This window comes from Mauremys reevesii, linkage group 7 (assembly GCF_016161935.1).
Source record: "Mauremys reevesii isolate NIE-2019 linkage group 7, ASM1616193v1, whole genome shotgun sequence".
Classification (NCBI taxonomy): Eukaryota; Metazoa; Chordata; order Testudines; family Geoemydidae; genus Mauremys; species Mauremys reevesii.
In genome coordinates, this window is record NC_052629.1 from 125,587,517 (window position 1) to 125,613,724 (window position 26,208).

Sequence of the window (26,208 nt, forward strand, 5' to 3'; positions counted from 1 at the left end):
CCACCACTAGGGGCTGCTGGACTCGGTAGAGGCCAGCTCTTACATAGAAGACACTGCTGGGGTGGAGGGGCCGGGGGAGAAGCTAGAGGGTTCCTGGCAGCTGCTGTTCCCAGCATGCCCTGAGGGAGGTGGCATGCAAGAAACTCTGTGCAAGCCTGGGACTGAGCATCAGGCTGTTTCTCCCTCTGGATCCCTGGGTGGGGGAGCAGAGGTGTCTGGGCTGGGGGGGACCATAGCTGGGCTCTGGGGGGAGGGGGTTCAGGTGTATTGGCTGGGGGAGGCCCAGCTGGGCTCGGTGGAGGGGTGGGGGCAGAGAAACAGGAACGGGGTTGTTATAGGGGTTTCTTTAACTCTCTACTCCTGGGGGAATTTGTGTGTGTGTCTGTATTGTTACAGACATACTTGCTGACAGGTATTTCAAAATAAATTACCAAAATAACTCAAACTGGTGTGATTATGTAGTGTTATTTTGACAAATAAAATTTGCAGAATTTGTAAATATCGCGCGCAGAATTTTTAATGTTTTGGCACAGGATGCGCCCAGGAGTAACAGCAGCAAAGAGTCCTGTGGCATCGTATAGACTAACAGACGTATTGGAGCATGAGCTTTCGGGGGTGAATCCCCACTTCGCCGGATGCATGTGCACCTCACGCACAGTTGGAGATTTCCCCCTCCGTTGGGGCAGCTTGAGAGCCCTCTTGTGCCTCACACCACTACATGCAGCTATCGAGAACCACACTGCCCCCGCCCCCGTCAGCTCCTTCCTCCCCGGGAAAGACTCCGACTGAGAGGGGAAGGAGGGCAAGCTGTGCAATGGGCATGTCTCAAAGAACCACCATGATGGAAAGGTAGGGACCTGTTTTTTCTTCAAGTGATTGCTCATGTCCATTTCACGTGGTTTGAGGTGGAGGTGGGCTTGGACTCTACTCAAAGACTGTAGGAGCACTTGTCCAAATCTGACATTGCCTCTAGATTGATGGGAGATGGCAGAGTGAGAGGCAAACGTATGGCGTGCTGACCAGGTTGCCAACCTACAAATATCAGAATGTGAATACAAGCCAGAAAGACAGCAAACATTGCCTGTGACCTGGTCAAGCGAGCCATCTCTTCACCTGATGTTCCACCTCTGAGCAATCAGTGGCATAAATGAATACAGGCAGAGACCCTCTGGGTGGCCCTTTACTCTGCCTGACACTGTGACGAAGAGTAGAGATCTACTCCAATCCAATAAAAAGCCAAAGCTCTTCTAACATCTAGAGTATGGAGCTTTTCTTCCCTTCTACTCAACTGGGGCTTTGGAAAGAAAGTCAGGAAATAAATCATTTGATTCATGTGAAATTCGGAAACCACTTCAGACAGGAATTTAGGGTGCAGTCAAAGGAAAACCTAGTCCCTAAGGAAAGTTGTACAGAGAGACTCTGATACTAAATCTTACAGCTCTTCATTTCTCCTGGCCAAGGTTATAGCAACCAGAAAACCCACTTTCATAGACAGATATAACAGGGAGCAAGTTGCTAGTGGCTTAAAGGGGGGAGGGCGCCATCAACTTTTCTAGCACTAAATTTAAACTCTACTGTGGAACTGGGCTATGAACCTGTGGGTACAATCTGTGCAAACCTCTTAGAAATCTGATGGACATAGGGTTTGAAAAAGTTGATTGGTTATTCACAGGAGGGTGGAAAGTTGAGATAGCCGCCAGGGGGATGCTGATGGAACTAAGAGCTAACTTTCCTGGTTCAGAAACAAAAGACAGTCCATGATAATGGCAATTTGGAGCTTGAGATAGGAGGCGTACCTCTTTGTATGGCCCAGTCAGAGAACCTTTTCCATTTATCAAGGTTAAGTGACATACTTGAAGGCTTCCTGCACCTGCTGAGAGCAAACTCGTTTGGGGTAGTCAGCCATGAAGCATCCAGTCAGGTGCAGGGCTTGAAGGCTGGGATGAAGGAAGTGGCCGTGGCCCTGGGAGATCACATTCACATCTCTTGGGAGTAGCAGCGGAGGTCTGATCAATGGTTTTCAATTCTACTAGCCCCACCGTTGACAGGGCCATGCAGGGGCTCTTAGAATAAGGTGAGCGGAATCTTGCTTGACTTCAGATAGGACTTTGGGCAGGAGCGGAACTGGTGGGAAGGCATACAGCCGACCTCTCAACTGGGCCAGGAGGAAAGCGTCTCTCAGTGAACCTGGGCTGTGACCCACTTGGGAACAACAAAGATGACTTTTTTGTTTTCTCTTGTTGCAACCATATTGGGGAGTTCCCCACTGCTAGAAAATGGACCTGGACATATCTGGTCGAAGAGACCCCTTGTGGTGACCTGCAAACGACCTGCTCAGGTGGTCGGCCAGACATTTAGAACTCCCAGAAGGTAAGCAGCTTTCAGACTGATGGAACTGGTGATGCAGAAATCCCAAAGGAGGATCGTCTCCTGGCATAAAACTTTGACAAGCCTCCTTCTACCCCCCTCCCCACATTGCTTGTTTACACAGAACATGGCTGCTGTGTTCTCCACCCCGACATGCAGAAGGAATGCCACAGAAGCCAAAGAGATGGCCAAGAACTTCTTGATATTTATATGGAGACTTAGATCCTGGGGAGACCAAAGGCCTTGAGGCTGACCAGGACCTAAGTGGCTGCCCAACCTAGATCTGATGCATCTGTGACTAGGTTGAGAGTCTGTAGTGGAGGGGCAAAGGGAACTCCTCGCACGTTCTACCCATTAGTACAGGGAGGACAAGACCCAAGCAGGCCTATTTCATGATGAGCACACCATGGCTAGCCAACCTTGCAGTGCTCTGGAGGTGCAGTCTGTCATGCCATAACATATAAGTGCATATGAGGCTGTTCTGAACTGTGGTGACAGTGCACCTCTAGATCTAGAGCAACGACCCACTTTGTCTGGAACCCTGGCTCTGGCAGGAAAGCCTGGCCTTGGTAGAGTCCAGGACTCTCTTCCCGCCCCAAATGAATTTGGTTCTTTGAACAGGACATAGAGTGGATTTCTCTGTACTCATTAGGAGCTCCAGCACATCAAAAGTGGTACAAATAGTGGTTACACTGGAGAGTACCTGAGAGCTGGACCAGCCAGTCGCCCGGTAAGGAATTACATGGCCTCCTGACCTTTGCAGGAATGTCGCTGCTACAGCCATGCATTTCATGAATATGCGAGGGGCTACTGACAGTCCAAAAGGCAGTACTGCAAATTGGTAGGAGAATCGGTTGAACATGAACCTCAGATATTTTCAGGGGCTCTGGTGAATTGCTATGTGAAAATAATAGGGCTGGCAAGTGAATAAAAAAATTAATCACGATTAATCGCACCACTATTTATTTAAATATTTTTGGAAGTTTTCTACATTTTCAAATATATTGATATTGATTACAACACAGAATACAAAGCGTATATTGCTCACTTTATATTTATTTTTTATCACAAATATTTGCACTGTAATAAACAAAAGAAATAATATACTGTATATATGCGTTCATTAGCCCGTTCATTTATAAGCCGACCCCCCAAGATGGATAGGTAAAAATAGCAAAAACTGTATGACCCTTTCATAAGCCGACCCTGTATTTCAGGGGTTGGCAAACTTTGGCTCCTGGCCCATCAGGGTAAGCTGCTGGCGGGCCTGGACATTTTGTTTACCTGGAGCATTCACAGGCACGGAGCCCCTCAGCTCCCTGTGGCCGCACTTTGCTGTTCCCAGCCAATGGGAGCTGCAGGAAGTGGCGCCACTTCCTGGAGCTCCCATTGGCTGGGAACAGCAAAGTGCGGCCACAGGGAGCTGAGGGGCTCCGTGCCTGTGAATGCTCCAGGTAAACAAAACAACAATATATTAGATATTCAATTCAATTCAATGATTCCACAGAGTTTAAAAATCATCAAATTTTGGTGTAGACCCTGGCTCTTTGATGCGTCACTTTTTTACCAAAAATATTCAGCTTATGAACGAGTATATACGGTATTTCAATTCACCTAATATAAGTACTGTAGTGCAATATTTTTATCATGAAAGCTGAACTTACAAATGTAGAATTATGTACAAAAAAATAACGGAGTTCAAAAATAAAGTAATGTAAAACTTTAGAGCCTACAAGTCCACTCAGTCCTACTTCTTGTTCAGCCAATCACTCTGACGAACAAGTTTGGTTACATTTGCTGCCCGCTTCTTGTTTACAGCGTCACCTGAAAGTGAGAACAGGTGTTCGCATGGCACTGTTGTAACTGGCATTGCAAGATACTTACATGTCAGATGTGCTAAAGAGTCATATGCCCCTTCATGCTTCAACCACCATTCCAGGGGACATGCATCCATGGTGATGACAGGTTCTGCTCGATAACAATCCAAAGCAGCATGGACCGACCCATGTTCATTTGCATCATCTGAGTCAGATGCCATCAGCAGAAGGCTGATTTTCTTTTTTGGTGGTTCGGGTTCTGTAGTTTCCACATCAAACGTCTGAAAGCATGCTCCACACCTTGTCCCTCTCAGATTTTGGAAGGCAATTCTGATTCTTAAACCTTGGGTAGAGTGCTGTAGCTATTTTTAGAAATCTCACACTGGTACTTTCTTTGCATGGACAAGTATCAGAGGGGTAGCCGTGTTAGTCTGGTTCTGTAGAAGCAGCAAAAAATCCTGTGGCACCTTATAGACTAATGTCTGTTAGTCTATAAGGTGCCACAGGATTCTTTGCTGCTTTTGCATGGACAGAATCCCATGCGGAGGTGTCGCAAGAGTAGAAGCTGCCGGTACCAGTAGTGCTTTGGGGCTGGGGCTGGAGCTGGGACCGCAGGAGCATGTAGTTCCAGTACCGGTACCAGGCGAGGCTCCTGAATCATGCAAGAAGCCAGCATCAACAAGTTAAGCAATTCCCTGGCTGCCTCAAAAGCCTTGGCTGTAGATGGCCCCACGAAGGGCTCCTGAGCCTGCTCGTCCTTTGGAGAGAGTCTCAGACCCTTCCTGGGTTCTGGAGCCTGCAATCCCTCCTGGCTCACAGATTACTCCTGAGGGTGTGGCTAAGTGCCCCTCCGAGTCCTTGCATCCTCTCAGTGCCTCCTTGGTAGGCTTGGAAGCCCCACTACACAGTCTCTTCTTAAGCCCCACCAATGCAGATGGGGGGGATCACTCCGAACCAACTTGATGCTAGGAACTGTGGATCTTGAACCCAGGTCCTGAGGGCTCTTTGGAGCCAGTAAGTTCCAACCTGCCACCCAGGGACCTGCTAACAGTTGCCAGAATAGCGACTGAACCCCAACAGAGGGCTCCAGTCCTGGACTCCAAATGGCAGAAAGCTGGGGGTCCTGACTGGTTCACAGCATCTGTATAAACCCAGCACAAGAACAGGAAGTTTTCCATGCAAATGGGATCTCCCTCCTTAGGGCTGCTTCCCCTGCAATACCTGCTTCTTGCTACTGACCTCCTGGTAACCTGACCCTGCCTGCCTCCTGACACTCAGTTTTGCCCTCTGGCTTGCCTTGGACTCTGACCTCCCAGCATCTGACATGGACTGACTCCTGCTCCAACCACTAAGTCAGACCACCCACGCTCCAGTTGTGACACTTGCACATGCTCAATACCCATTCGGAGTGGGCGGGTTCTGACGGCAGATGAAACACAGGCTCCATAAGCAGATACTGGAGTCTGGCAGCCCTGTCCTTTTTCGAGTGGGGTTTGAACCCTCTACAAAGGTGACGTTTGTCATTTTCATGCACTTCTCCCCAACACTCAATGCAGCTGGGGTGTGGGTCGCTCACTAGCAGAGACTTGTTACCTGAACAGCAGGCCCTGAAGCCAAGAGAATGGGGCATCAGTCCGGTACTGAGCCCAGCACCCAACCAGGCACCGGTAACCCTACGCTAACAAATACTGTTCTAAATTTAGTCTTGTAACCATCTATTTACAGATATACCATACAAACCTGAAAACTACGCTACAGGCACCATGTACCCTAACAGAGGGATGACATGTAGATACAAAGATCATAGCACCAACAACTGTCACTGGCGGTAGGAAGGAGCTGAGGCAGGTTGGGGTCAGCGTGTCCCTTTATACCCACGTGCAGTAGCACGAGGTACCCAAGAGGTACTGCTGAGGGAAAAAGCTCTGACAACTGTGCACAAGGCGTGCACACATCTACAGTGGAATGGACATGTGTGATCACTTGAAGAAGAACTGTGGTACATACAGTGTCCCGCAAACTCCCTTCTATGTAACGTCTTTTCCAAAAATATCACTATGATCTCTTTGGTCTTTGCCAATTAAGGAACGTTACAATTATGCTTAAGTCTGAACTTCCATTGTACCTCCAGCCCCATCACTATTGTCCAGCAGAGGTTCAGGATGTCAATCCATACACTGGCCACTTCAGACCACAGAGCTTGTCCCTCCAGTAGCCCCATAATCCCTTTCTGTCTCAGTTCAAGAGATGAAAAGCAATAGTCCTAGCTCCCTTGGGATAACAGAAATACAAGAATCATGGACATTGGAGACAAAGCTCCATTAGGCCATCTCTGTGATCTTGCCTTCCCGCAGTGCATATACAGCAAGCTACTTAATCTGGTCAGGAACAACCTCTGAGGCACACCTCCACAATAAACTATTTGAGAGTATGTTTCCAGCAAAGACAGGGCTACAGAGAAGGGTAACCCTCCCTCTCAACCCCCCCAAATTTCCCTAGCTCTTCAGGAAGAATCTGGTGCTCAGTGAGATGCCAGACGAGGCTTTGTTTGGCACCCTGGCACACTAGAGTAGTTGCTTGATGAAGCAGTAACTTGTTGTAATCTCTAATGCTGTTCTCAGAGTTCGTGTGAGAGCTCCATCCAAGTGCAGTTCTTCCCCCTAACCCCAGCTTCCAGGGTCATAGCTCAAATCCCACCTGTTTGGGGCCTGGAGAGCAGATCTAGCCCCAAGCAGTGACCATCTTCATCACTGATCCAAGGCACCTTACCGGGCTCTTTAGTCTGTGCCCAGGAATAAACATGGAGGGGGCAGGAGAGCTGATGGCCCATCAAGACCTGCCTCCGCACAGCTCCAGTAAACACTGTGCAGAATGCAGGGAGAAAGGACATTCCTGAAGTTAAAGCAAACAGAGACCAATGTGCTTATGCAGTTTTACCTTTCCCTTGTACAGAATGACCGGGCAGACAAATCGTCCTCTACATCTGGCCATTTTACTGCGGTTGATGAGGTCCTGCAGTTTGCTGACCTGCACAGTGCTCTCAAACCTATCAAACAGAGAGAAGAGTCCCCATTAACTCATATCGTCATGGTGGCCACAATCTCAGCACCCACATCCCTTTAGCTGAAAAGCCAGCTATAAAGTCAAGGAGCCAGGGGACTCCTCGAGAAACTACTTGGCTTGTAATCAGATGGATGTGCTCCCAGCACCTAAGTCAAACTCTTGGTGCTGAAACGCAATTGCTCGGTTTGCTCTTGAAGACACTCACTGCAGCAGTATTAGGTGTGTAGAAAGCCTGTTGTCACGTGCGACGCCCCTGGAGGTATATGCAAGGCTGTGAGACCATCTTGTCTGCACCTGCCAGGGGTCGGGTCCCTGACAACCCCAGGGACAGACAGTACAAACACTCCTTCGTTTGTGCTCCTCTGCCCCTCTACAGGTTAGCAATAGATACACTCCAAGTCCTCCAAAGAGCCCCTGCTCCACCAGACACGCAAATACCAGAACCGCTGTTCTCAAAGGAACAGGACACAGCAGCTTATTAGCCCACCTTACATTACAGCTCCACTTTAAACAAATCTAAGTGGTGTGTGTTTAAAGAAAGCAAGTACAAGTTTATTTAGCAAAGAACAGAGATTCATGCAATAGAAAACAAATACAGAAGAACCTCAGAGTTATGAACACCAGAGTTATGAACTGAGCAGTCAACCACACAACTCATTTGGAACCGAAAGTAGACAGACAGACAGACACAAAAAAAGGCAAATAGATCACAGTACTGTGTTAAACTCCGAGGTTCTTCTGTATTGCAAACAAAAGGTTAATAGACAACAAACTCACACCACACTTCCTATGGTCTAAACTCACCCAACAAGTTCTCCTCCTGTCCAAAAACATTTCTTACCCAAAGTTCTTTGCAGCATTTTCAGACAAGCCTGGCTGAGATCCCCTTTTCATGAAGCAAACCCACTGTCAGTTTACTTCCTCAGTGAGGGATGCCAGGGCATCTTTTTTCCACCCCCAAGAAATACCAGATCAAACATATGACCTTCACCTGAAAACAAGGTTCCTCCCCCCACGCCCCACTGTTTACCTCTCCCTGTTAGCTTCCTTCTGAAATCTCCACAAGATCTTCATTAGCATTTGTCTTAGGATGCTAACAGATGTCTACTGTAACACACAAAACACACGGTACTCAGTGTATAGCTAGGGCAATCAGTGTCTACCACCTCCTGTCTGGCAACGTTTTTCTCAAAGCACGCTACCTTAGAGTGACCTCCCTAGAATTACAAGGCCTTAAAGACATAATTTCCTGTATTTACACATCTTCTTACACATTAACTGCACATGCCTCTCGTAATGATTTATCTGACCAATGAGACACAGGCTTTCGCTGGAGACCTTCCATGACATTCTCTGGGGGACTAGCAGGTAGACACCAAAACTAGGGGGATCTCTGTAACCCTCAGGTACCCCTGGACGCAATGCCAAAGAGGTGCCTGGGTCACAGTGTCTGGGCAAGATCCTCCCAGTGCGAGCAGGCGGCAGTGAAGGGCTGGAAGCCCACCAAAGGAAACACTCCCCTGCCACTGGCTGCTAGTAACACAGGCGTTCTGCTTCTGGCCCCCAGAGCCCCGCTCTGTCCCAAGGCAGGCTAGTAATTTACACACCCCACCTTGTTACACTCGAGTGCACAACCCCCTATCTTCTAGGCACCTGCAATGTGCACCGATCCACTGCCTCCATGGAAGCAGGCCTCCCAGCTCACTGGTTTCACCTCAGTGCAACTCTCTCCTTAGCACAAGGCACTTAGACGTGTCTGTAGTGAAACCAAACAGATCAGTATGTAATAGTGCTTGAGCTAGAGATTCCAATATAAATGAGTATAAGGATTTGGAAACATAAGATTACAGGAAAAACATAAAATGCACTCTCTAGCCTATAATTATTACCCAGTTACTAACCTGTCTCAGAAGGTATTTCTCACCCAAGGTTGGTCTTTGCACCATCTGTCCCAGCTCAGGGTGGGACCCACTTTTCATGTCACCCCTCCACCCCTGCTCACAGTCTCCTCCTGTAATGGATAACCATGTGGGCCATTTCTTCTGTGCTTATACACTCACAAGCTATTGTTTCTTAGCCCAGGGCCCCCTCTTCCAAGAGCTCTCCTGGGGTTTGTTTGTCTTTGTAAATCTCCAGCCTGCATCTAGTGCAGAGAGGCTGTCTCCAGGGATGGTCACTATTCCAGCCTAGGCCTGTCCCATGAGAACAAAAGACCCTTGGCATGGCTACGGCTGGCCTGGGTCAGCTGACCAGGGCCCACACTGTGGGATTGTAAAATGGCAGTGTAGATTTTTGGATTTGGGCTGCAGCCCAAGCTCTGGGACCCCATGAGGGGGCAGGGTACCAAAGGCTGCACTCCAGGCCAAGCCTGAATGTTTAGCCCTGCAGTCCAAGCCCCATGAGCCCGAGCGATCTGACCCGGGCCAGCTGTGGCCATGCCACAGGTCTTTTATTCCAGTGTAGAATTATCCATGCTGACTGGGCCAGACCTCAGACTGCCCCTCCTCAGGTGACAGGTTTCTCTTCCGACAGATTTGGAACATGATATCCTACATGTTACACAACTCTACAATTGTTCTCCATACAAACACCTTGCACAAACCACTACAGTCAGCTAGTTCTTAGCTTTGGGCAGAGACCACACACGACCCCTTTCAGTAGGGCATCGAGAAAATGGTCGGACCCAGCTGTAATATACCTGCCAGGGCATACCTTGGCATATTTGGGCAAGTCTGTTTCATACATGGCTACCAGAATAGCCTGCTATAGACTGGCTGCAGCAGTATCGTGGTTCACTAGTTTAAGGCACTAGTAAGTGATATGCCAATACCTTGTAAAAAAAATCCACTCTATTTTCACACTACTTTTTCTCAAAAGAAAATCCTCAACACTCATTGTTCAGGCTGCATTTATGTACACAGATCAAAAAATAGAGAACTCAAGCCTGAATGCTCACTGGACTTTAATGTTGATGATTTGTGCACATACATTATAGCGTAATTAGACTTATCAACAGTCTAAAACTGGCTGGAAGTTGGAGTGCTAGGTAATTAGATTAATGAAGCATCTCGAGAAGCATCTCCACTGTCAAGGCTGCATTCAGCTATCTAATTAAAGCAAAACTGAAATCCCAAAAGTTTTAGGCCTGTAGACACATCAACCACAAGCTAAACCTCTGTCACTTATGCCCACATATCAGTCTAGGGTTTATAAGAATATGAAGCTACTCCTCAGTGGGTTCTGGATAACTCAAAATGATCCATGGGTAGAGTTTGTGGTCAGTATTTAACATTTTTCATATTCTTCTCATGGACAACTTTATTTCGGCTCTCCACTTCCAAAGAATCTTGCTATGCAGAAGATTTTAAAGAATTAAAAAAATCCAAGTGGCTGCCATTCTTTAATGGTTTGCAATCACAGCCATCTAGGAGAAGTTAGCAAAATGCCAACATGCAAAGTTGTACATAACAGTGGGTAAGCCTGTGTGAGCCTTTGTACAGGGAAAGGTTACCGAAAGAGGCATCTGCTCAGAAGAGACTCTGCAGAGACGAGGTCCCTGCTTCAACAGATACTAGGAGCTCTGCAAGGCAAGCACCTTCTCATGTACCTCAGAGAGTGTTCCACTACTGCACATCGGAGGGGTACAGAGGAGAGAGCCTGACGGCAGAGAAGACTGCCCAATACACAGTTTAATGCCGACCCAATTTAAACCTGACAGTTAATAAAATTCCCAAAGTAAAAGCCTCTGTTACCTGATGGGTTGCAGAAGTAATATATAGCCTTTCTGCACAAGTATGCCACTACAGCATTTTCCATAACAAAAACAAAATCCTTAGAGGCTGAAAGTAATCAGTTAAAGTAACGTCCCTAAAATTCCCCACTATCCTTTATGGTTCCTACATCTGGCTGGCAATACTGTCAAATGAATCACCATCTAACACATTTGGACAGGCAGAGTCCGAGATGTATACATCAGCAGTGTATACGTTAAAAGAGTTCATAGTGCGCCTTGTTTAAACTGGATGTGTAATGTGAAAATTCACATAGCCAGGAACTAATTTCACAGACCAAAAAAGCTTTGTTCATGCAGAGCTCAGGTGCCCAGTGGTCTCTCATGCCCTTCCAGAATATCGAGCTCAGCAAAACAAACTTCCAAAAACCAGGAAATACAGAGTTAAGGTAAATGCTTATGCAACCTTAACTCTGCCTCCGCTGGAGCTGGCAATGGCCACTGGCAGTTATCTGCATGCACTCCAGCTGCATTCACTGTGTTAGGTATAGGTATTAGATGGAAGAGCTGGGACTATGATATGAGGTGATCTGGGGGGCAGTGTGTGTGTGAATCCCTCTTCCCAACCCCCTCGTGTGGGTGGGGGAGCGAGATGAAAGGAAAGAGGTATGTGTGTACCTTGAGAGATCCAGTATGCCTCATCTCAGCACTGTGCTATGTAAGTCATGGGCTTGGCAGCAGTTAGGTGGGAGAGGAGCATGGTCTGTGGGTTTAATGAAGGGTAAGTGAAAGTAGTATTAGATGGCATTGTGCACACACGGGTGACAGGATTGTAACAATTAGCAGATATGGTGTACTATCTGTGGAGCAGGCTGAGTATTTGAGCATAGGACAGGTGAGGTACCTGCTGCTCAGTACAGGGCAGAGGCAGATCCCAAGTATGTGTTATGAGCACATTGGGGCATTACCTCAATTAGGGCAGAGTTAAGGTTGTGTGTCTACATTCACTCTGTATGTCCTGGTTTTCAGAGGTTTGAGATTTGCTCAGCTCAATCTTCTGGAAGAGTACAATATAGCATTGGACAACCATAACTGTATGTTACAATGTTTGTCATCAGTGAATTTCCTAGGTGGGTGGTTTGGTTTGGTTTGGGTTTTTTTGTGGCAGGGGAGGGGGGGCTTTATAACAGTAAGTGTGTTGTGGGTAGAAGTTTCCGGATATTTAGGCAGTTGTAATTCTCTTGTAGATCTGCAACTGAGACTCTGCTATGGCCAGTTGATAATATCTAACCCTTGTATAGCACTTTTCATCGGTCGCTCCAAAGGATGGAAACATCAATGTGGTACAGATGAGGAAACTGAGGCAAAGAAATGAAGTGCTTCACCAAAGTCACCCTCCATGCCAGTGGCAAGCCAGGAACACAGCCCTGGTTTTCTGAGTCCCAGTCACCCAGTAAGCCACAAAGACGCTAGCCGATTGCTAGGTGCCTGCCTCCCTCAGTGCTCTTTGTTCTAATGGAGTGGGGATAACCACTGTGCTTTGAAGTGTGGGGGGGCACGCAGTTGCTAACAGGGCCAATGGCAGAAATCTCATCTGTGGGTTACGTTCCAAGAACTTGACCATTTGCTTAAAAGGTGGTTACAGGAACTTTAAGCATCTGAGAGAAGACTGGTATCTCTTCCTGCTCTCACCACACCCACACAACATATAACCCTCCCCCCATTATTTCCAGATCACCCTCCCTTCCCTAAGTCATTAGAAATTTAGAAGCTAGGTGCACACAAAACGCAGTGGTAGAATGTGTGTGAACTCTATGAAAACCTGATTTTTCGGAGGTTGTGTCTTAGGAACCACTTTCTCAAATGACCCCAAATTTGGATCTCTAATCCTGCCTTGCATTCCCCTGAGGCACACCAAATTTCAAGACAATGCAAGTAAGCAAAGGGGTTTTGGAGCCCTTAAAAGAATTCTCCTTTAAACAGAGAAGTCTTTTCAATCGTAAACTACTGGCCCTTCTCTATAGCACTGTACGGAATAAACCATCAGCAGCGGCGCTGCTATATCCAGATTCCCAGGACCCCTGGTGAGGACGTGCACCGCCAACACAAGTTGCACAGCGTGGACAGGCAAAAGCAATTCAATTGCTGTGGTTGCTATATGTCAACATAACTTTGGTGGACTTCATTTTGTCATGTAGACTTGCCCTTCGGAGTACTCAATATTTTCCTTTCTAGCCTATCCAATTATGGACATGGACATCATTTTCAGCACTCTTAATTTATTCTACAAATGTAAAGCATTTATCTCACTTCTTCCCCACAAGATTAACATGTTACAAAACACACACCTCAATCATATCCAATCACTATTAAAAAGTTCACGATCAACAGCAGCCTAAAGCTGGAGATTAACTTTGTAACAAAGTTGTAATTAAAATTTCATCTATTAACATTCAGTTCTTCCCTGTAACTTCCATATTAGCAACATCCAAGTCAGGGTGCTTTCCAGAGGTATGACCAATAAGGACTTAGCTCTCCTAGGCCCATCTCCAACTCCACAGCGTCTAGTCCCACTCATGTAGTTTCTGGGATAGCCTCCAGCTTTCCTGACTTTAGGCACAAAGATATGGGGAAATGCCACAGCAGGTGACACTGCTCAGAACACCAGTGCCTCTTCACCAATCCTGTCCAATCAAGCACACTTGTCCCTGGAACTGCACCCACACCATCTCATCCTGTACCTCAAAACAACTGCTCCTGGGCTAAATGAGATGTATAATATGCCGTTGTGGAAGGCCGGGGGCTTGCCTGAACTGGGTATTTTCTGTACTCTAATGTAAGTGCACTAGTGTAGCCCTCCAATCTAGGACACAGCATTAATGGCGAGTGACTTGCACTAGGGTAGCTCACCTACAGCCAGAGTTTGCCCCACTCAGCTCCACCAACATAAACATCCTAGTGTTGACAAGCCCCCGCTCCCTGGGAACCTTTCCCAGGAACACACACTGCTGGGAGGCTAGAGAACCAGAACTGCCCTTCCACCTTCCTCCAGGAATTTCTTCAAAGCTTTTCCTGAAGTGCTGTTTGCCTGCCCTGGAACGCAAACCTGCGATGAAGACAATTGTTTACAGACAAGCAGCCACCAGTACAGAACATTGCTTACACCCAGCCTTCTCCTAGTTTGTTTACATGCTCAGTAACTGTTCATCTCAGCCAGTCACTCCTTTTGCTAGCTGCTTAGCATTCAAGCAGCATTTTGTTGCTATATTTTACTATTAGGGCTTGTCTACACCTGAAACACTACAGCAGCACAGTTGCAGCAGTGCTCCAGTGTAGACAGTACCTGTGGGGTGGGGAGCCTCCGGTCGGTGTAGGTAATCCACCTCCCCAAAAGGCGGTAGCTTGGTCAGCAGAATTCTTCCATCGACCCAGAGCTGTCTATACTGGTGGTTAGGCTGAGTTAACTACACTGCTCAGGGGTGTGGATTTTTCACTCCCCTGAGTGACATAGCTGAGTCAATCTAACTGTTAGTGTAGACCAGGCCTTAGATTCATAGATTGAGTTACCTATTTAGTAGTATTTCAGTACTGCCTAGCGGCCCAGTCAAGACTGAAGTCCCACATGACCCCTTCCGTCTTTCTAAGAAGCAAAGGAATTTTCACCCTGATTTTGTAGGCAGCTAATTTTCATTTTTATTATTTAAATCTGAGTCGTGGGCAGGGGGTGCCTGGAACTCACAGGCAGGGGTGGGGTTAACCTTCAGGTTGCTGCAGCGGCTTGGGGGTGGGGTGGGGGGGGAGGAAGTCTTGACCCAACTTCTTGCCCATCCCACTCCTCCAGTGAGGACAGGGCTGCATTGAAGGGCCAGGGTCAAGAGTGACAAAATAGAACCAAATTACTGCCATGTAAAATTCAAAAGGTCGTAGAGGAGTTTTTAAACTAAGAGCTGGGGAAAGCCAACAGATACAGAGGAGCACACGGTTCAGACAGACACATCCTTTAGGGGAAGCTCTATTAATGGGAATTCTCCATAGTGTAGTAAAGAGGAGAGGATACAAGTTGATAGGATGGAACTGAAGAGAAACAGTCAAATGAAAAAGAGACCCCTTCAATTACATCACACAATGGCACACAACTAAAAAGGGACACATCTTATAAGTGCTTATATAGAAATGCTAGAAGTCTAAATATTTACATGGGTGAATTTGAGTGCCTGATATTAAACGAGGATATTGATATAACAGGCAACACAGAAACTTGGTGAAATTATGATAATCAGTGGGACATGATAATACCAGGGTACAAAATACGTAGGAATGACGAAGCAGGTTGGACTTGTGGGGGAGTGGCACAATATGTGAAAGAAAGAGTCAAATACAGTAAAAATCTTAAATGAATCGAACTGTACCACAGAATCTCTCTGGAAAGAAATTCCATGTTTGAATAATAAGAGTAGAGCGGTAGGAATATGTTACCAATCACCTGACCAGGATGGTGCTGGCGACTATAAAATGGTCAGGGAGATTAGAGAGGCTTCAAAAACAGAAAGTCTAATAATAGTGAAGGATTTCAGCTATCTCCATTTTGATTAGGTGCATGTCAACTCAGGACGGGATGCAGAGATAAAATTTCTAGACACCATTAATGATGGCTTCTTGGAGCAGCTAGTCCTGGAACCCACAAGGGGAGAAGCAATTCTTGATTTAGTCCTCAGTGGTGCACAGGACCTGGTTCAAGAGGTGAATGTAGCTGAACTGATCAGTAATAAGAGACCATAATGTAATTAAATTTAATATCCTTGTGGGTGGGAAAATACCAAAGAAGCACAGTAGCATTTAACTTCAGAAAGGGGAACTACAGTAGAATCTCAGAGTTACAAACTGCCCAGTCAACCACACACCTCATTTGGAACCGGAAGTACATCATCAGGAAGCAGCAGCGACAGACACAGACACACAAAAGGTAAATACAATACCATACTGTGGTAAACGTATACTAAAAAAATAAAGGGAAAGCAGCATTTTTCTTCTTCATGGTAAAGTTTCAAAGCTGTATTATGTCAATTTTGTGTTTAAATTTTTGAAAGAACCACCAAAGTGTTTTGTTCAGAGTTACAAACAACCTCCATTCCCGAGGTGTTCATAACTCTAAGGTTCTACTGTATGCAAAAATGAGGCTACTTATTAAATGGAAAGTGGGCAAACAAGAGCAAAATCCCTGCAAGCTACATGGAAATTTTTTTTAAAACACCATAATAGAAGCTCAAATTAAATGTACCCCCCACATTAAAAAACATAGCAGGAGGACCAAAACAGTGTCACTGTGGCTAAACAGCAGAGCAAATGAGGCAGGTAGAGGCAAAAAGGCATCCTTTAAATATTGAAAGTCAAATCCTACTGAGGAAAACAGAAAGGAGCATAAACTCTGGCAAGTCAAGTGTAAAAGTATAATTAGGCAGGCCAAAAAAGAACTTGAAGAGCAACTAGCAAAAGACAATACTAATAGCAAAAAAAAATTTAAGCTGTTGTGGGATAAGAGGGAAGGTCCTCTCATGGATCAGTAGCTGGTTAAAAGATAGGAAACAAAGCGTAGGAATAAGTGGTCAGTGGAAAGAGGTAAATAGTGGTGTCCCCGAGGGGTCTGTACTCGGATCTGTCCTATTCAACAGATTCAGAAACGATCTGGAAAAAGGGGTAAACAGTGAGGTGGCAAAGTGTGTAGCTAATACAAACTGTGCAGCTAATACTCAAGATAGTTAAGTCCAAAGCAGACTGCGAAGAGTTACAAAGGGTTCTCACAAAACCAGGTGACTGGACATCAAAATGGCAGATGAAATTCAATGTTGATAAATGCAAAGTAATGCACATTGGAAAACATCATCCCAACTATCCATATCAAATGATGGGATCTAAGTTAGCTGTTACCGTGCAAGACAGAGATCTTGGAGTCGTCATGGATGGTTCTCTAAATACACCTGTTCAATGTACAGCAGCAGTCTAAAAAGCTAACAGAATGTTAGGCGCCATTAGGAAAGGGATGGATATTTTCTGTGTTATCATCATAATGCCACTAAATAAATCCATGATACACCCACACCTTGAATACTGCGTGCAGATGTGGTCATCCCATCTCAAAAAAGCTATATTGGAATTGGAAAAGGTACAGAAAAGGGCAACAAAAAATTATTAGCAGTATGAAACAGCTTCCATCTGAAGAGAGATTAAAAAGACTGGGACTGCTCAGTTTGGATAAGAGACGACTAAGGGGGGGGGATATAATAAAGGTCTATAAAATCAAATGGTGTGGAGAAAGTTAATAGGGAAGTGCTATTTACCCCTTCTCATAATACAAGAACCAGGGGACACCCAATGAAATTAATAGACAGCAGGTTTAAAACAAACATAAGGCAGTACTTCTTTGCACAACACATAGTCAACCTGAGGAACTTGTTGCCAGGGGATGTTGTGAAGGCCAAAAGCACAACTGGGTTCAAAAATGAACTGGGTAAGTTCATGAAGGATAGGTTCATCAATGGCTATTAGCTAAGATGGTCAGGGATGCACCCCATGCTTGGGTGCCCCTAGCCTCTGTTTGCCAGAAGGTGGGAATGGGTGACAGGGGATGGATCACTTGATGATTGCCTGCTGTGTTCATTCCCTCTGAAGCACCTGGCATTGGCCACTGTGGGAAGACAGGATACAGGGCTAGATGGACCATTGGTCTGACCCAGTATATCCGTTCGTATGTTCTTAGGAGGGGATTCTGTCCAGCAGGGAAAGTGGATGGGGGCTCTCTCCCTCCCACTCAGCTGCTGAGACCCCGAGCCGTGCCGATCTTGCTCCCCGACAATGCAGCAGCAGCCGCCAACCGGGAGTTCCCCTCCTCTGAGTATGTGTACTGTGTCAGCTAGTGGGGACTCTGAGGTGGAGAGCCAGGTGCGGGGAGATCCAATACTGGCAAAATTTGGGTTAAAAAGAATAAAACCCGAACAGTTGCTTTTTTAAAACCCAGCAATTTTTCAGGGAAATTCAGTCAAACATACAGACACACAGCCTTAAATACTCTCCATGGTATTCTCTCTCTCATTCCTCATGCAGCTGCACATTTGAGAGAAGTCAATGAAGATGTCAGCTCAATGATGCCCAAGTCCCTTTCTAAGGCCTGTCCCAAACCAAAAACTAGGTCAGCCTTGCTACATCGCGATGTAGTTAGTTGGACCCAACCCCTGGCGAATACGCAGCACAGCCGACACAAGGATTCTTCCCTCAACCTCACTAAGCCACCTCTCTGGGAGGTGGTAACCACCTCAAACAGAAAAATCCCTTCCATTACTGAAGGAATTTTCTACACTATGCACTACAGTGACAGCTGCTGTAGCTGTGCCACTGTAGTGTAGACATGGCCTAAACTGAGAGTTAATTTAGAACCGGGAAGCTGTCTGGGTAATTAAATTTTTTCCTCCTCTGTGCAACACTCTGCATTTATCAACACTGAAATTTCATTTGCCATTGTGTTGCCCATTCATCTAGTTTGATTAGGTCCCTCTAAAGTTCCTCACAGTCCTCTCCCGATTTGTCTAACCTAATAACTTATCTTCAAGTTGCTGCCTCATGGCTCACCTCCCTTTTCAGATCATTCATATAATAAATCCCAAACCTAACACAGAACCTTGAGACCTCAACTGTTAAACTTTTGCCAGGAAGTAAAATTGACCTTTATTTTATTTTCTTAGTTTTTGATCCATGACAGTACTTGATACTTCGCCTCTCCCCCTGTGACTATTTAGTTTCTTCAACAGTCTCTTGTGAGGGGCCTTGACAAAGCCTTTTTAAAAGTTTAAATAAGTTATGTCAAGCTAGACATAAGAACATAAGAATGGCCATACCAGGTCAGACCAACGGTCCATCTAGCCCAGTATCCTGTCTGCTGACAGTGGCCAATGCCAGGTGCCCCAGAGGGAGTGAACCTAACAGGTAATGATCAAGTGATCTCTCTCCTGCCATCCATCTCCATCCTCTGACAAACAGAATCTAGAGACACCATTCCTTACCCCATCCTGGCTAATAGCCATTAATGGACTTAGCCTCCATGAATTTATCCAGTTCTCTTTTAAAAGCTGTTATAGTCCTAGCCTTCACAACCTCCTCAGGTAAGGAGTTCCACAAGTTGACTGTGCGCTGCATGAAGAAGAACTTCCTTTTATTTGTTTTAAACCTGCTGCCTATTAATTTCATTAGGTGACCCCTAGTTCTTGTATTATGGGAATCAGTAAATAACTTTTCCTTATCTACTTTCTCCACATCACTCATGATTTTATATACCTCTATCATATCCCACCTTAGTCTTCTCTTTTCCAAGCTGAAAACTCCTAGCCTCTTTAATCTCTCCTCATATGGGACCCGTTCCAAATCCCTAATAATTTTAGTTGCCCTTTTCTGAACCTTTTCTAGTGCCAGTATATCTTTTTTTGAGATGAGGAGACCACATCTTTAGACCACCATACAATATAAACTTTAAGCCATTTGTGTAAGACTTTGGTCCGAAAGTTTCCAACCAAGTACAATAATGTTATTGATGTGGAAAGATTCTGTATTTTGTTCTTAAACATAAATACATGGAGACAATAGGGTACAACACTAGAGACATGAGCATTCTGGGCACAATCCAGACAAGAATTTAAGCATATGCTTAACTTTAGACATGCAAATAGTTCCACTGAAATCAATGGCGCTATTCACATGCTTAAGCACATACTTAATTTTTAAGTGCTTTGATGGATTTGTGTCAGCTTGCATCAAGCACTTTGCTCAGCAAGTGAAATGCTTCCTCCATCATGTGTTTAACTGCACCACTCAGTGTTACAGTCAGTTTTTTGGAATGGAATTTCTTTGTTTAGAAAAGAGTAAAAATAAAAGTAAGAGGAGATAATAACTTAACAAAACAAATCTAAGGGCAAATAGGTGGCCTGTGTATAAGGTACAAGCACAGACTCTATCTACAATACTCAGAGAGATGTGTACAAGAGGGGAGATGGTGGAGACAGTGGCACAGATTCTCACCCGCACCAAGACTGACTGAGTGCAGGAGAGCACAGTGGGCAGCTGGTTACAGCTCCCTGCTATCTGGGTTGGGCCTGACATAAGTTACAGCAATGTAGGGGCTATTCTGATGGTAGGCAGTTGAATACACCATTGTCCAGGTCTTAACCCTTCTGTTGGGGTCTGTCTGCTCTGCTATGGGAGCCAACTATGTTGGTTTAATGGCAGCTGGGGTCAGGAGTAGCATGAATTTGGCCCTCTTCTCATAGCTCAGCTTTGAATCACTGAGCGTGGGTAGGTGCATCTATTGTTTGATCAGAGGTGTAAACAGATTTGAGACAAATGTAGATTGTATGTTTACATGTGGAATTAACGGTCATGACATCCTAAATCAATCGTTGCGAGACTCTATAGTGGCACAATCTCCATTCTGCCACAGGAGACTATGAAACTAAGAATCAACTAAAAGTTTTGTGCATGCATGTACTAAAGTGAATAAAGATTGATTTTTTAATATTATTTTATTTCTACTTATATACAACACCTCACGAAGGGCTGAGTGGACTTCTAAATTTGCAAAGAAAATGTACTGTTCTGAAACAGTAAAGTTTCAGAACAGAAAGTCAGTAAATCAGGCAAATGCTAACTTATAACTTTTGCAAAGCACAACCAGACTGAATTCTATCCATTCAACAGTGGTCACTTGCCAAACTTTCTATGCAGGCACAATGCCTCTCAGGAAGTGCTCACATCCAGACTTAATGGAGCTCTCTTGCACATGCCACACACAGGCTATTCAAAAGCTTTATAACTTAAGTCAAAATCAATGGTTTCCAACATATAGTAAGCTGATTCGCTAATATGTTGCAAATAAAAGCACAGAGTTTGGGTTGTTATATGTGGCTCATGTGTGTCTAAATTAGTGTCTCCAATCCACAAATCTCAAAAGCCGAACAAGTTTTATCAGCAAACGATTGTCCAAACACACATTATAAAAGTTTGAGTAATTTTCATGTTTGAAAATTTTCAGGTCATCTGATGGGGCAGCACAAATACCATGGAACTTAAATCACCAGTCATAACAAACCTACTGCACATAGGAAGACAGCAGCTTGCTGACGGCCTGAAAGCAATTCATGCTTTGGGACCTCAGAGCCAAATACTGGCCTAGCCTAACCATGCTCGGTGATGAGATCTGACACGATCTCAGCCCAAAGTACAGTCCAAAGTACGATGAGTTTCTTACTCACACAGTCAGTGGCACAACACAGTTCAGAGCATGCTCCTCCGTTGCCCCTACTCTTTACCTCAGCCTCATCCCCAAAAATAGGGTCAAAAGTCCAGTAACATTTATTGAACACCAAGAGTGCATTCATCCCTATATAAATATGAATGATGCTGCCGTACCTACACCAGATAGTGTAACCTGAAAAAAATTAGCCCACCCATAACTGTTATGCACCTAAAGCTGCCTTGCAACATATTCTGTTTTTCCCATCCACAGCAAACTGAAGAAATTTAGCTTATTTCTTCTCTTGCAGAAAAGCCCAAGAGTTTGAGGCAACAGCTGCTCTGAAAGGGCCAGAGAGACTGCAAAGCTACACAAGATTAGGGACTAGAACAAAGTATCCTAATAGCACTGCCAACTTCACACTAAGGTGCAGAGACAGATCCCAGTTCCCTGGGACAAAAGTAACCCAGCGGGTGACCTGTCTAGCTAAAAATAGGGAGTTCATCCATACAGTAGACAGTGCAGGCACAACTATAGCTCAGCAAAGAGTACATTTCCAGTTTTCTCATGCTTCTTAAGAGCCCAGTCATGCAGGGAAGACAAGACGACTAGCTAGCCCTCTGTGGAAATGCCCCTTTTTAGAGCTACTCAACCTGGAACCACAGTTGTGTGTCTTGTAGGTGAGACAGGGCTAGGGCAGTTTTGTATGGCTCTCGCGCAGCCAGCTCTCCTGGCAGGAAGGAGGGAGGTGGGGCAGGAGTTACTTACATGTTCCGCTCCCTGTCAGTGCTCTCGTACTCTAGGAAGACGATCTGCCGGGGATAGTGGCCACAAATTTCCCCATTCACATTCTGTATCAGGCTGTAGCAATAGTCCCTGCCAAACAGCTCCAGGCAGCGCTTCTCAATCCTCTCCACCTGCAAGACAGCCAAATTTACAGCTCAGGGGCTGGAGCTCAGGCTGCCCGTTCCCCTCAGGGCACAGGACACCTCTGCTACCCTCCTCCCCACAGGCCTTGCCCTAGCCAGGAGGGGCTGGTGGGGCTTGGCCCTGCTGGAAGCGAGGTGTCTTTCAGGAGAGGCTGGCAGGGTCTCTCAGACCAGGGAATGCGGGGGGTTGTCCCGCGGGTATGTCTCGGCACAGCCGGGAACGGATTGGGGGGGGGGGGGGAGAAGGAGGCTCTCAGGGGCTGAGCAGGAAACGGGACGTGCCTCGGGGGCCGGCCCGGCTGGGGGGCGGGGGGGTCTCAGGTGCCGGCAGGGGGAAGAGACGGGGGAGGGGCAGTGGGTCCCGCGGGGGGCTTGGCCTCAGCCTCTCACCTTCGCGCTGCTCCCGGCCCCACCGCCGCCCCCGTCCTTGGCCCGATACTGCGCCCGAGAGAACTCGAGCAGCAGCTCGGCCAGAGCCCGCTCCCCGCTGCCCGCCTGGGGGCAGCCCCGGGCCCCCGCCATCCCCCCCCGCCCGCTCACGGCTCACGGCCCATCACGGCCCCGCACTCGGCCACCGGGCTGCTTCCGTTCCCCGCTTCCGGGGCCACGGCGCGCACCGGACATTCGCAATAGGCCCAGCCAATCCGCTGCTCAGCGGAGACACCATCCCTTCCGGGCGCTGGCGTGACGTCATCACATCGCGACACCGCGACTCGAGCACGTCGCTCCAGCTCCCTCACTCCCGCTATAGCCGCGCATGCGCCCGGCCGGGTCCCTGTCCCCCCCCCCTCCCCGCCTGCACGAGCCCCGCCCCCGTCCAATCCTCCCGCCCGCGGGCCGCGCGGCTCTCGCGCCCTTCGGGGCTGTGTGGACGCCGCCCAGGCCGTGCCCGAGCCGGGACCCGGCGCGTGCGGACACCGCGGGGCGGGGCGGGGCGGGGGGGGTCTGCAGCAGAACGTTAAACGCGCCAGGCAGCGCTTTACAATGGTGCGAATCTTCCCTGTGAAACGAAGGTGGCGGCTCCAGCCAGGCTGGGAGCCCAGGCCCCTGGACTCGGGGTGAGGCTGCACCCAGCCCGGACCCAGCCCAGGGCCCGGCCCTGCCCCTCCATGCCAGCTGCACCGCAGTGGGCGGGCAGGGTCCTAGCGTCGGGGAGCCGGGGTGGGTTGAGAGGGTGGGACAGTCTGGGCGCGGGCTCAGTGCGGAATCTGGGGTGGGGGGATCTGGGTTGGGGGGGGTCTGGATGCACAGGGGCTTGTTGGAGGGTTCTGGGTGCAATGGTGATGGGACTCTGCAGGGGGGTCCCGGTGAAGGTGGTTGGGGTTCGGCAGGGATCTGGCTGGGGATAAAGCTCGGGAGGGGTTGGCTGGGAGTGGGCCTCAGTGGGGTGAGGATCCAGGTGTGGGTAGCTCATTGGGGTGGTCTGGGTGCAGTGGGAGTGTGGCTCATTGGCGGGGGAGGGGGTTCTGTGTGCAGGGGGGCGTGAGGCTCAGCAGGGGGGTTGGGTGGATGCGGGAGCAGCTCCCTGTAAAGGGATCCCTCCCCCTGCAGCTGAGAAGCGATGGGTGCAGGAAGCGGGTAGAAGTTGGCAAAGCTTCCAGGGGAGAAATCTTGGGATGGGTCTGACACAGCCCAGGATGCCATGCAGGGAACAGGAAGTCGCATGCTCACCAGCCCAGCCGGGACTAGCAGCTGAGCCCGGTGTAGGGTAGGAGCCACCACCAGGGTCTTCCCCAGTCTGACCCCCCTGTGGAAGCAGGGAAAGAATTAATAAGGATTTGAAGGGGATTTTAATGCATGTCAGTCAGTTAGCAAGAGTTAGCCTAGCTGTAACCCTAATGACGTGAGACTTGTAGAAGCAAAGATAGTGTGGGACAGATGAACGAACTGTGTAAAAAGTTATTACAACCTTGCATTGATAACCAAATATGCAGGCTTGCTTTTTCTAGTAGTGAGACAAATAAGATAGCAGAAAGGCTTATGTATAAACAAATGCAAGTGTTTCTTTTTACCGTCTGTATTATTGCTAGACATTGTCTGTAACAAAAGTATAAAGGCTTGCTGTAATTGTTTACCAGTTGAGAGACCTGTCCAGGACTGGGGCGACCCTGTGTCCTATGGCACTCTCTCCCTCCATTGTAATTACTGGAGAAATAATAAAGTATTTGATTTTGCTGCACCCAAACAAAAAGCGAGAACTGAGTTTTTCTCCGACACCCCCCATGGTGATTTACCTCTCTGCTGGCACCCAAAACATACTGCTGGGGAGGGTCATATCACTACTCTTGTGGCTTCCCTTCGCTTCCCCATCAGGAAGTCATTTTTCTGCGGGGAAGCAAAGAAATGGGCGGGGAACATAAATTCTGCACATGCGCAGTGGCACAGATTTCCCCCAGGAGTAAGTAGAAGTGTGACTGAGCCATCCCAAGTGATGTAAGTTACACCCACCTCCACAGTAGGTCTGTGGAGAGCTGCTCCCATTGAGACAGCCTCCAGGCTGCTCTCTCTAGCCTTTCCCCACTCTGCAAATCATCTCGTCACGTCACTATACCTCCATATCAGAGGAGATCTGACATGCCCAGCTGTTTTGTCTCTGGCTTGTCTGAGCTGTGCTGAAACACTCAGACACTCACAGCAGGTGCCAGGCCTGGCATGGGGTCCTGCAGGAGTCAAGGCTTTTCATGCCTCACTAGGCTTCGGTTCGAGCAAGTGGTTCTGATATGCAGCAAAAAAAGCAGGAGTTTGTCCTAATCTGTGTATTGGCTGCAAGAGCGAGGAGGCAGCAGTGTACAGGAGCAGCCAGGCTGTGACACTAACCTTGTCTACACTCAGGGGGTAGCCGTATTAGTCTGTATCCACAAAAACAACAGGGAGTCCAGATTTAGATTAATCTGTTAGTCTTTAAGGTGCCACCGGACTCCTCCTTGTTCTTGTCTACACTACAAAGTTTTGTCGGCAAAAGCTGCCTTTTGATGACAAAATAGGGGAGGCGTACACACTTCAAAGCTACTTTTGATGGCAAAACAAAACCACCTCGACGAGAGGCATAGAGCTTTTTATGGCAAAGTTAAAGCGACAAAGCGTCAGTGTAGACACTACTATTTGTTTTGTCGACAGAACTGGCTTCCACCAGTATCCCACAATGCCTGCTGTGACCACTCTGCTCACTGTTTTGATCTCTGCTGCCCTGCAGGCATGTGCCCCTCAAGAAAGCTCCCGGGAAGTGTTTGACAGCTGAGGTGCTGCTACAATTGCAGGGACCAAAGAGCAAATCATTAATGTGGAATCCTCCTGTTCTGCCGTGCACTAGGAACACAGGGGCAGGCAGACTGCTGCTGCTGTTAGGGTGGGGGGCTGGGGTGGGATATTGTGCTGCTTTGACATTCCTCAGCAGGGAGAGCTGACAGAGTTGCTCAGGATGCTGCTTCCGGCAGCTGAGGAGGCTGTGGGAGAACTCGAAGGGAATCACAGAACCATAGGCAGGCAGAGCAGGCTGCTTTGGGAGAGACACCAAGCAGATGACATGGGGGTGGGTGTCCCCCTTCCCCTGCCTCAGGATAAGTCGGTCAGCCTGTTGTCTCCCTTGCCCCAGACACACCATTCTCCTCTCCCACACGCACATTTCAATTGAAAAAGTGGCTGACAGTCTACTAGGATGCCCCTGGAACGATGGGATTGAGAAACCTGCCCCATGTGATGCTGTCCCTGCCCCATGCTGCTGCGGCATCGTAAACCCTTCCCAAAGCATCCTGCAGCCAGTTGCACAGTGGGAGTGCTACCACAGTGCACTGCTCTCTCTGTCAATGCAAGGCCTGTTAGTGTGGCTGTGCTCTGCTGACACAAGGAGCTAGTGTGGACATGCAACAGCGGTTTTATTTAAAGTGGTATAACTTTTGCCGACAAAACACCGTAGTGTAGGGGGGAGGGATAGCTCAGTGGTTTGAGCATTGGCCTGCTAACCCCAGGGTTGTGAGCTCAATCCTTGAGGAGGCCACTTAGGGATCTGGGGCAAAAATGGGTCCTGCTAGTGAA

General features: G+C 47.5%; 1 protein-coding gene across 8 annotated transcripts in view; it reads right to left on the minus strand.

The window, feature by feature from the left end:
- Positions 1-22,793, minus strand: part of MTMR14 (myotubularin related protein 14) — a 59,799-nt gene extending 37,006 nt beyond the window's left edge. For 7 of the 8 annotated variants that reach the window (XM_039547428.1, XM_039547425.1, XM_039547422.1 and 4 more), the window contains exons 1-3: positions 22,567-22,698; positions 22,016-22,164; positions 7,122-7,230 (exon numbers count right to left, since the gene is read on the minus strand). In XM_039547428.1, the coding sequence (XP_039403362.1) occupies positions 7,122-7,230; positions 22,016-22,164; positions 22,567-22,698 (390 nt within the window). The other variant, XM_039547426.1, reaches the window with a different exon arrangement.
- Between the last annotated feature and the right edge of the window lie 3,415 nt (positions 22,794-26,208).